At 40.8% G+C, this 12515-nt stretch overlaps 1 protein-coding gene across 9 annotated transcripts in view; it reads right to left on the minus strand.

The window, feature by feature from the left end:
• The window catches only part of ADAMTS6 (ADAM metallopeptidase with thrombospondin type 1 motif 6), a 189757-nt gene that overhangs the window by 84643 nt on the left and 92599 nt on the right, over window positions 1-12515 (minus strand). For all 9 annotated transcript variants that reach the window (XR_012584803.1, XM_074568626.1, XM_074568625.1 and 6 more), the window contains one exon: window positions 11523-11669. Coding sequence is in view for 8 of the 9 variants with exons in the window: in XM_074568626.1 (XP_074424727.1) it covers window positions 11523-11669 (147 nt within the window). In the remaining variant the exon portion in view is untranslated. The remainder of the gene's footprint in view (window positions 1-11522; window positions 11670-12515) is intronic.

The following is a 12515-nucleotide window of genomic DNA, read 5'->3' on the forward strand; positions in this document are numbered from 1 at the left end:
CAGGGGTATTCCATCCCATCTGCCCCATGCTCAGTATAAAAGCTGAGGGATCAAAGGGGGCTCTGGCTCGCTTTTTCTTCAGTGGCCGACGTCTGAGGAGGACCCTGTCTGTTTGTCTGCCTTTGATCCCAATCTGAGCATTCCTGACTCTAGTTCCGGAATTCAGCTCCTGTCTATCGCTGACTCCAGTCTGGGACTTTCCCTGTGCCTGCTGGTGACGCCATCGTCATCCTGGGAGCTGGATACAGTTTCATATATATTCTATACTTTTTTTTCTTTAATTTTTATTATTCTATTATTATTTACTATTTTTCTTATTTATTATTATTTTCATTAAAGTAGTTTAGTTCTTTTTCTAAACTCATAAATCTCCTTATCTCTTCCTCTCCTCTCTGAGGAGAGAGGGGGGGGAAGGGCCATCTGTCGTTCTGATTGGCCAATCCGGCCAAAACCACGACAGATTTATTGGCGCCCAACGTGGGGCTCAATTGTGGCCCCACTGTGGCACTACCAGAGTTCTGATAGGTGGTCTGAATAGTTTGAATTCCAGTTTACTCAGAGATTGATACAGACAGTTCACATCATGCCGTTGCTAAACAGATTATTGTATTGTCTCTTTGTAGGGATCTCTTTAAAGTTAATTGATACGACAACTCTTAGCTGGCCTTATGTGCTGTATTGCTTGCTTGCTTGCTTGCTCTTTCTGTCTGTATGTGGTAGTTCAAACGTGCTATTTGGCTGCTGTGTTTAATTCTGATCCAGGCTGTGATTGAATGTATAGCTTCTTTACCTGCGTACCTTGGGCATTACGTAATGGATTCTGTTACTACTTACACTAATTATACTTTGAATTTTACCATGGATATGTTTACTTCGCCCTTTACTACTCATGCCAAATTGTCACTATCAGAGCCAGGAGAGGGATCTCCTTTGGGTACCGTGAATGACAGTTGCTTTCCTAAACTCATGCTTTTGGTGTCGATTTTCCTGCATGGGGTGCAGGGGTGGTTTCTCTTTAAATCTTGGTGCAGGAGTAGGTGTTGTACGATACGCACTGACACTACTCGAACTCCATCGGCACCGGTACAAGTTGCCCCGGTGACCAGAAGGAAAAAGAAGAGGTCAGTAAGTTCCTCTGTCCCTTGTGACAAAGACCAAGTAAGGCCAGATAGCAGGGGGGAGGACTCTTCTGATGAAGATCGAGGAAAGAGTTCTTCTAAAGATGATAGGGGAGAGGCTCCTGCGTCAGCCCAGGAGGAGGAATCAGATGCAGAGGTGATCATTAAATCCTTCTCTATGAAGGATCTGCGAAATATGAGAAAGGATTTTACCCGGAATGATGGTGAGACACTTGTCTCCTGGTTGCTCCGATGCTGGGATAATGGGGCTGATAGCATGGAGTTAGATGGTAGCGAAGCTAGGCAGTTAGGAAACCTGTCCAGACAGGGTGGTATAGATAAAGCTCTTGGGAAAAAGTCACAGACTCTCAGTCTCTGGAGGCGACTCATATCAGCCGTAAAAGGCAGATATCCTTTTAAGGATGATATTGAATGCCGCCCCATTAAACGGACCAGCATAGAGAAAGGTATTAAGTACCTGAGAGAAATGGCTGTGAAAGAGGTGATTTATGGTGACTGGGAAGTGAATGTAGATCCTGATGAAATGCCATGTAGACGACCTATGTTGCAAAAGTTTGTACAGAGTGCACCACCAATGTATTCCCATACCTTGTCAATGCTGATTTGGGGAGGAGTTGATGATGATTCACTAACTGTAAATGAAGTGGCTAGCAGAATGCGACAGTATGAAGACAGTCTTTCTCGTCCCCTCACTGTAGCAGCTGTGGAAAGATTGACTGATAAAACTGAGAAAATGATTGAGAAAAATGAGAAACTGTTTGATAAACTATCTAGGATGGAGGAGAGATCTTATTCTTCCCCTGCGCGGACCCGTGTTGCAGCCATTAGGAGAAGACCCCCTCCTACGAGACCAACTCAGAGGAAACAGAACACACTTCGAAATATCCTGTGGTTTTCCCTCTGTGACTATGGAGAGGACATGAGTAAGTGGGATAAAAAACCTACCTCAGCCCTACAGGCACGAGTGAGTGAGTTGCAGGGTAACGCAGATAGAAGAACAAATTATTCCAGGAGGACTGCTGCTCCAGTCCGCAGGGGGAGGTTTTCTAGTCCAGGTAGAAACTCATCTACTAATTACAGACATTAGAGGTGCCCTGCCTCCAGCCAGGAGGAGGAGAGAGACAACAGAGTTTATTGGACTGTGTGGATTCGATGGCCTGGCACATTAGAGCCACAAAAACATACAGCCCTAGTGGACACCGGTGCACAGTGTACCCTATTGCCATCAAATCATAAAGGGACAGAATCTGCTACTATTTCCGGAGTGACAGGGGGGTCTCAAGAACTGACTGTACTGGAAGCTGAAGTGAGCCTAACTGGGAACAAATGGGAGAAGCACCCCATTGTGACTGGCCCAGATGCTCCTTGCATCCTTGGCATAGACTACCTCAAGAGAGGGTATTTCAAAGACCTGAAAGGGTATGGGTGGGCTTTTGGTATAGCAGCTGTAGAGACTGAGGACACTACACAGCTGTCTGCCTTACCTGGCCTTTCAGATGACCCTTCTGTGGTGGGACTGCTGAAGGTTAAAGAACAGCAGGTGCCAATTGCTACTGCCACAGTGCATCAATGACAGTATCGCACCAACTGAGACCCCCTGGTTCCCATCCAGAACCTGATTCGTCAGCTGGAGACCCAAGGAGTGATCAGAAAGACTCCCTCACCCATTAACAGTCCTATATGGCCAGTGCGAAAATCTAATGGAGAGTGGTGGCTAACAGTAGACTCTGGTGGCCTGAATGAAGTCACACCACCACTGAGTGCTGCTGTGCCAGACATGCTAGAACTGCAGCATGAACTGGAGTCCAAGGCAGCCCAGTGGTATGCTACCATTGACATGGCTAATGCCTTTTTCTCTATTCCTTTAGCAGCAGAGTGCAGGCCACAGTTTGCTTTCACTTGGAGGGGTGTCCAGTACACCTGGAATCGACTGCCCCAGGGGTGGAAGCACAGCCCCACCATTTGCCATGGGCTGATCCAGACTGCACTGGAGAAGGGTGGAGCTCCAGAACACCTGCAGTACATTGATGCCACCATTGTGTGGGGTAATACAGCAGAAGGAGTTTTCAAGAAAGGTAAGAAGATACTTAAAATTCTTCTGAAAGCAGGTTTTGCTGTAAAAAGAGGTAAGGACAAGGGACCTGCATGAGATATCCAGTTCTTGGGAATTAAATAGCAAGATGGTCGTCACCAGATCCCAATGGATGGGATTAACAAAACAACAGCTATGTCCCAACCTACAAACAGAAAGGAAACACAAGCCTTCTTAGGTGGTGTGGGTTTCTGGAGAATACATATTCCAGGTTATAGTCAGATTGTGAAACCTCTCTATGAAGTGACTCAAAAGAAAAATGAGTTTTCGTGGGGTCCAGAGCAACGACAGGCCTTTGAGAAAATTAAACAAGAGATTGTGCATGCAGTAGCCCTTGGACCAGTCCGAACAGGATGGGACATTGAAAATGTGTTCTACACCACAGCCGGGGACAATGTTCCTACCTGGAGCCTCTGGCAGAGAGCACCAGGGGAGACTCGAGGTCGACCCCTAGGATTCTGGAGTCAGGGATACAGAGGATCTGAAGCCAACTATACCCCAACTGAGAAAGAAATCTTGGCAGCATATGAAGGAGTCAGAGCTGCTTCAGAGGTAATTGGTACTGAAGCACAGCTCCTCCTGGTGCCCCGATTACCAGTGCTGGGCTGGATGTTCAAGGGTAAAGTTCCTTCTACTCATCATGCCACCAATGCTACCTGGATTAAGTGGGTTGCCTTAATCACTCAGCGAGCTCGAATAGGAAACCCAAATAGTCCAGAAATCGTAGAAGTGATCACAAACGCCTGAAGGCAAAGACTTCACAATGCCACCTGAGGAGGTGGTGACTACTGCTGAGGAAGCCCCACCATATAATGAACTCTCAGATAATGAGAAACAGTATGCTCTGTTCACTGATGGATCTTGTTGGATTGTAGGAAAGCATCGAAGGTGGAAAGCTGCTGTGTGGAGTCCTACACGACGAGTTGCAGAAGCTCCTGAAGGAGAAGGTGAATGGAGTCAATTTGCAGAGGTAAAAGCCATCCAGCTGGCCTTAGACATTGCTGAACGAGAAAAGTGGCCAATGCTCTATCTCTGTACTGACTCATGGATGGCGGCAAATGCTCTGTGGGGGTGGTGAAAGCAGTGGAAGCAGAGCAACTGGCAGCGCAAAGGTAAACCCATCTGGGCTGCTGAATTATGGCAAGATATTGCTGACTGGCTAGGGAAACTAGTCGTGAAGGTACGTCATGTAGATGCCCAGGTACCCATGAGTCGAGCCACTGAGGAACATCAAAACACTCAGCAAGTGGATCAGGCTGCTAAGATTTTCCAGACAGATTTGGACTGGGAACATAAAGGTGAGCTGTTTTTAGCTCGGTGGGCCCATGACGCTTCAGGTCATCAAGGAAGGGATGCAACATACAAATGGGCTTGTGAGCGAGGGGTGGATTTAACCATGGATGCTATTGCACAGGTTATCCACGACTGTGAAACATGTGCCGAAATCAAGCAAGCTAAAAGGTTAAAACCTTTGTGGTATGGGGGACAATGGTTGAAATATAAGTATGGGGAGGCCTGGCAAATTGACTATATCACACTCCCTCAAACACGTCAGGGTAAGCGTTACGTGCTTACAGTGGTGGAAGGAAGCACTGAATGGTTGGAAACCTATGCTGTGCCCCATGCCACTGCCCGGAATACCATCCTGGGCCTTGAAAGGCAAGGCTTGTGTCAACATGGTACTCCAGAAGGAACTGAGTCAGACAAGGGGACTCATTTCAAAAACAATCTTCTAAGTAATTGGGCAAAAGAATATGGTATTGAGTGGGTATATCACATCCCCTATCATGCACCAGCTTCTGGGAAAGTTGAGGGATACAATGGATTGTTAAAAACCACCCTGAAAGCAATGGGTGGTGGTACCTTTATAAATTGGGACCAGCCTTTAGCACAAGCTACCTGGTTAGTTAACACCAGGGGATCCATCAATCGAGCTGGTCCTGCTCAATCAGGCCTTTTACATACAGTAGAAGGGGATAAAGTCCCTGTGGTGCATGGAAGGAATATGCTGGGGAAAGCTGTTTGGGTTTTTCCTGCCTCAGGCAAAGGCAAACCCATTCGTGGGACTGTTTTTGCTCAAGGACCTGGATGTACTTGGTGGGTGATGCTGGAGAATGGAGAAATTCAGTGTGTACCTCAAGGAAATTTGACCCTTGGTGAAAATACTCAACTCTGAGGTGTATGATGTTAATTCTTATATAATGCAGTATTCTGTAAGTGTTTTTCAGGATAACATAGTGGTGATGAGACCTGAGCTAGCTTCATCAAGTGGTGTCCCGCAAACTCTTCAAGATGGACACGCTACCTGTAGACATGGAACACAATGAACTTTACATCACCTTTTCTGCCCTGAGAGTCTGCTATGATAGATGAAAACCTGCAATTATGAACTAAATGAACTTAATGAACTTTGGTGTATAAAGATAAAATCATAAGTGAGAGATCTACGTATCTATATATATGTATATATTTGATGGAAAAGAAGTGACAGTAATCTGAGCATGACACAAATGGTATGGAATAAGGGGTGGAATGTCCTGGTTTGAGGTAAAACAGAACCAGTTTTCTGATTTGTAATTTTACTTTTTAGCTGGGCCTCTTCTAACTGACTAAAGTCTGAAATTAACACCATGTTGTTCAGACACTGTTCACTCTCAGAGGGATAAGACCTGATTATACCAAGGAATGGTATGCACAGAGGCTCTTGCTTAGACTTATTGCTATAACAACCAAGGTCAGCTCACTTCGCCGTTTTGCCCCGTTAGAGGGTCAGAAGTGGAGAAGCATAGAGGGGTCCCACCTGCAGGGAAGAGCGGACAGGACAGGTGACCCAAAACTGACCAACAGGGTATTCCATCCCATCTGCATCACGCTCAGTATAAAAGCTGAGGGATCAAAGAGGCAAAAGGGGCTCTGGCTCGTTTTTTCTTCAATGGCCGACGTCTGAGGAGGACCCTGTCTGTTCGTCTGCCTTTGATCCCGATCCGAGCATTCCTGACTCTAGTTCCGGAATTCAGCTCCTGTCTGTCGCTGACTCCAGTCTGGGACTTTCCCTGTGTCTGCTGGTGCCGCGATCGTCATCCTGGGAGCTGGATATGGTTTTGTATATATTGTATACTTTTTTTTTCTTTAATTTTTATTATTCTCTTATTATTTACTATTTTCTTATTTATTATTTTCATTGAAGTAGTTTAGTTCTTTTTCTAAACTCGTAAATCTCCTTATCTCTTCCTTTCCTTTCTGAGGAGGGGGGGGAAGGGCCATCTGTCGTTCTGATTGGCCAATCCGGCCAAAACCACGACACAAAGGCAGACATACTTCTCTTTAGAAAACTTTGTAATTTGCTGAATATAATTATTCAGTTTTATTTAGTCAGTGTGCATATAAAAGAGGACAGATGGTTTTTTTACTTTAATTTCACATGTGAATAAGTGAGGATTTTTAAAGAATTCTTATGCCAACACTTTAAATTTTTTTCCGTCATTCCTACAAATTTTGCCAGCACTTATGCTTTTTTTTGAAATCTTTTCCATGCACATTGCCAAAGGAACATAATTTCAGAAGTGAATATTCTACACTGTTTCTTGGAGATCTCCAATTTTCTATACTTTTTATCTGCAAATAAAAAAGAGCAAAAAGCTCCCTTTAACCATACATTTTATGTTCTCATTTTAACCCTATTTTATTCATTTCAAACCCTTTGGAAAAAGAAAGAAACAAACAACTGCCAACCATTTCAGAAGAATGCAAACAGCAACTAAGGCAATAAGCAGGTAAATACAGAAAAAAATATGATATTCAGTTACTAATACAAATGAATTTAATGTGATTCACCTGCACATACCACCACCACCCCACAACTCAGTTGAAATCTACCTTTAAAATATCACACGTGTGGTTATGGCATACAAAAAAAAAAATGTACTTGCCTCTTTATTCCAGTTTTATTTATTGCAAGCGTATAAATTTTCTAATAGCAGAAGCTGGGAAACTATCCTACATTCTTTCTGAATCTAAATATTTCAGTGTTGTATTTTGCGTGTATGAGGAGTACACTTTAATAATTCCAATATGGAAATAACTCAAATACAATCTGATCTTTCTGTATTGTTTGGACCAAACTGCAGACAGAAACTTTGCTTAAACAAGCAGTGGGAAGTTTAGCATTTGACAACAGCTTGAGCTCATACTGCATATAATGGGAATATTTCCATAGATTCCAATAGTGTACAGGTTGATCTGTAAACTGTGATCCTGTAAACATACAGCATAGCATTTAAAAACTCTTATTACCTTTGATGACTCTCTCCATAGGCATATGGACCCCTGAACAGATTGGATTACATAATCAGATCTAAATCTTTAAATGCACTGAACCTGTAAATTAAAGTCTATACCTACTCTACAAGACGTATAATTGCACAAATGTAAGTCAAAATCCTTGTAGCCAATACAAAAATATGCCCGTTTTGCTCTAATGACAGGATTTTAATCATAATTCAGTCTATCTTTCACTCTAACATAAAGCTTGACACAGAACAACTATTATGTGCTAGAAGGAAAGTTTTCCCCAGGAAAAAAATGGGTTTCCTTGGCCATTTCAAAGCCTATGCTGACTGGTCATCCTTCTTGGGAGTTCTGAATGATCTATTAGTAATACATAGCTTTGCTTTGTCTTTATTCCCATCCTTAAAGCCATATTCATCCTCTATCCTGCCATCCTGCAAAATAAATTGTTTTCCCAACTAGTGTCTGACTGAATTGATACCTTCCAAGTGATATTTAATGTCTGTTCCTCAGTACCATCAGTCTGGAAAATTTGTTTCTGGGTGTACTTTTTAGAAAGTCTTGAAAAAGAGGAAGGTGAAGCTGAGGCTCGACTTTGAACATCACCAGGATGACTTCTGTTTCAAAATTCTTCTGCCTGATGAGAAAGGACAGTGTGGTATCTACACTACAAAATGGCGCACAGTGCAAAACTCCTGTAGCAAATGGTGACCCAAGTGGGTAAACTGTTAAATCTACATGAACCTACCTTACCATATAATACTGTGAACATTTAATGAGCTTCTAGCTGAATGCATTCCTGCTGCATTATCTTGGTGCCATGACAGCCCTGCCCAAAGCCATACTCACTAAGCACAGAAAAAAACACTTGTCTTCCTTGTTTGTGGTCTAGTGGGTCCTGTCCCAGCTGTTTTCCCAATATTGAGGAAAAATGGTGAGAAAGGGGGCAGAGTCTAATCTATCTGGAATAAACATCTGCAGATGGAGATAACAACATCTTGAGGGATTGCCTCTAAAGCTCTAAATCAGCATCTTCGTCATCTGTTGCTAAGTTGTGAAGAAGTATTAGAAAAAAAAAAAGGAATAATTTTTCCTGTCTGGATGCAGACTGTTCTGCTATTTATAGGAGCAGTCAGAGAATTGCTACCACAGGAAACTGAATATTTCTTTGCTTCTTGTTCACTGATCATTACCTGCAACAGAAAAGCCTCTGCTCTTAAAGCTGTTCTGCCTTAAGGAAAGGTGTGAATGGGTAAAAAAGAAGTGATCTAGGCTTCTGACAGCTGTCATTCAGGTACCTGTGTAACTCTATCTTAACAGCTTCCTGCTGTCATTGAGGAGATGGCATGAAAAGCTGGGGAGAAGACTAGAAATGAGAAAAAAACTACAGTTTTACAGACTATACTTTGTGAAATAATAAAAATTATTTTAAGAAAAAAGTATCAAATCATTTATAGATTAAATTAGAACCACAAACAATAAGAAGCACGGATTTATAATGAACAGATCATGTTTGAGAAATCTGACATTTTTAAAGACAGATTGCAAAATTAGTAAATGGAGAAGTTATCTTCGTCTCTTAGTATGTTATTTAACACAGTATCCTATACAATTGGAAAATCTATTCATAATTGCAACACATAGAAGAATGTTTATCCAAGGTGCCTTTGAAAAAAATAACATCTACATTCTAGGTTACAAAAATATAGCTAAAATATTATAAAAGATAATTTATTATTTGAGATGCTATTTCTAGGGGATTTTTTACTCTAGCTCAAATACTACTTAGTATCTCCAGTAATGATTTTTTATGAAATTCACATATGGTAGTAATTAAAGTAGAGTTGCAAACACTGGCAATGATAGAGAAGTATCTCAAAAAACCTCAAGAGATTAGAACTACGGGAATAGATTCACCAGAGTACTATTCTGGCTTTATGCTAGTATAACTACAATTTCAGTGGCATTCCCCAGACTTAAAAATAAAACTTAATAGCGAATTAAACCTGGGGAATGAAAAAGAATAATGGAGATGCTAAAAGTAAAAAATAAAATAAATAAAAAAATTTAAACATAAAGTAGAGGAGGCACAAACTAAATGTTTTTTAACTGACAGTAAAAAATCGAAAGATCACAGCATACATATCAAGTAATGAAACAAGAAAGTTTGTTCAGACTGAAATTTAAACTGTGCGGGAACTTTAGGAACAAATATTTAGCTCTATTACATTTGCAAACAGCATAATACAAGCCACAGAATTTTACCACGTTTCTTTCTCAAAAGCCATAAATAAGAAATGACTGCTTAGCTACCTGTGGAATTACATCTTCATCAATAGAGAAATTATTTTCAGGACAATTATGAGTTCAAAATGGAGTTCAGAAGAGAGCAACAAATAGAAGATGAGACAGAGAAGAGCAGAACTGAAACAGTAAGAAACAAACCCCCAAGTGCTACAAGAAAATACCTGAACTGTAAGCTGACAGTCAGAACTACCAAGCTGCGAAATAATCTTTCAGAAGAGATGCGAAAACCCTATTCTTTGTCATAGTTAATACCAGGCTGCATGACATACTAGAAAGACTACTAATGGGAACAGTGTTGAATTAACAGAAATTATCGGCAATGATGAAACAATGAATACATATATATATCTCACAAGAAAAGCAACTTATATTGTGAGAAACCAGTATCACGCATACATGTAGGATGACTTATTCAGTGTGCTTTAGTTTAGACACTCATCTTAAACACTCCAGTACATAAAATTGGGTGGGTGCATAGTTCACTGGGGTGATACAAAATGCCATAACCTGATACAGAAACTGAGGAGAAGTATTTTCCTCTGAACAGCATCTAACAACAACATGAAACGTCTGTCTCTGCCCACTGACTCTCTAGGAAGCTCAAACACCTCTTCAGAACAATTCAGTGCTCCTGTACATTGTGTGGGGAGCTACATTTGAACCAATCTAAAGAAAATGTATTGGTCTGGATGGGTCCCTTTAGGTAAGATTCAGAATACAACACTTTACTCTGAGGTTAGATTCCTGAAAGAGGAGGAGAAGCCCATTTTGTTCTTAGTAGTCTAGTGGTTAGACCACTTGACTGGTTTAAGTCCATTTCCTAAAACAGTGTCTGAATTATTGAACAACCTTTATTTCTAAAAGGAATGATTGCACTGATGACACTGAACCTACCAACCAACTGCCATTTGCTCCCATGAAGCCCGTCTTACGCACATTTTTAAAAATCCTGTTATTAACATGGTCTCAGTGAACTAACAGTTCTGTGTGTCTTCCACAACTTAAAACACATACAAAGGCTTCATTATGCATGATGTATACCAATGTATATGGATATGAGCACATTTTTGAGACTAACATATTTTGACTTTTAATTTTTTCATACAGAAGTAAAATTTCAGGTAGCAATCTATTTCTGGATAGAAATCACCACAGAAGTATAGGTTAGCACAATTTTAAGGTATTAATATAAAGATCTATGCCAAACTCTCCTATGATCTCCTATTCTTGCTAAAAGTACCAAAGAACAATGATAGAAAAAAACCCACAAGACTGCGTTAAAAAATCAGGAAAATGAAATGTACAAGGAACAGGGCTAGAACGTTGTTCCTTTCATTCGATTCCCTCACATTATGTGTGTATTTAAAAAAAAATACTTCCCATCATTCATAAACAGTCAGCCCTTCTCTATTTCTCACCCTCAGATTAATTTAGTAATAAAATTATGATCAGCACTTTAAAATGTTTTGAATAGATTAAAAATGAGAACTGTAAGGTGGGGAATGGAGCAGAAGAAGCTTTTACCATTACATAGGAAAAGGACTCTACGATATAAAATCCTTAAGTAACTTGCTATACTTCTATCTGTTCATTCTAAAAATGTAAACCATCAGAACAGGTCACTGTGTCTCTACTGTTTATTCTAAAAGGTGTGCATTTTTGTAACAAATAATGATTTTTCTTGGGAGATTACTTACTCTAAAAAACTGGTGATGTAATCCCGACTGCAGGCTGACCAAGAGAAAGGGTTGGTGTTTGCTGTAATATGAGCTGCCATTAGCTTTGCTGCTTCATGACCTTTGGTCCCACAGGAATTTCCAATTCCATCATGATTCATACCAAAACTGCCCAAAAGAGGAGGAGAGAAACTGCTCATTATTTTTCTGCAGCATCGGACATCTCTTAAAACTTAATGTGATTTTTACAGAAATCATGCTCAGACCTAAAAGAACATACTTAGTACAGAGAAGTTTAAGTGGAGAATCAGGATCAGTTAAGTTATGTTTAGTTTATTCAGATCTCAGAATACTGCACAACTACATAACATTTATTTTCACAGGCTGTCAAAAGCATCTTACTTATTTTCTAAAGCTTTTAAAGAAAATGCAACAATATTCTTGCAAGATAAATACAGAGCACTCAGTCCTTATATGGGTATTGTACCTAGATAAGGAATAAACATTGTGGCACTGATGCTTGGATTAGTAAACAGGAACAAACAGGGAGTAGGTGATGTTGCTGTAACAGTACAGTATAGGCACACAGTAGCCAATGAGAGTTCAAGAAGAACATGGGTTTTGCAATTCCCAGGACCATGCTGTATGCATGCTCCCTCTACGTATCCACTCACAGGGTGACTTGGAGCCCTTCTATTAGCACTCTCCTTTGTCATGGAACTTCAGAATGAAGACTATAATGCAGCAGAAAACACAGTAAGAAACCTCTAGCTGGCACCTGGCCAACAGAGATTTCCATACAACAAATGAAGTACCTTTCAGCAAAGATGATATGACTCTGGAAAAAGAAATATGGCAAAAGAATCCTTGTGCCCTAGAAATCCTGTGCTACTGAAAGACACCTTTGGAGCTATTGATGGCCAACATAATCATCAAATTAAAACTAGAAGTTAACTCACAGAAAATGTATTTGAAAAGACTTTCATTACATGCATAAAACTATCTTTAATTAAA

Source organism: Larus michahellis, chromosome W (assembly GCF_964199755.1).
Source record: "Larus michahellis chromosome W, bLarMic1.1, whole genome shotgun sequence".
Classification (NCBI taxonomy): Eukaryota; Metazoa; Chordata; class Aves; order Charadriiformes; family Laridae; genus Larus; species Larus michahellis.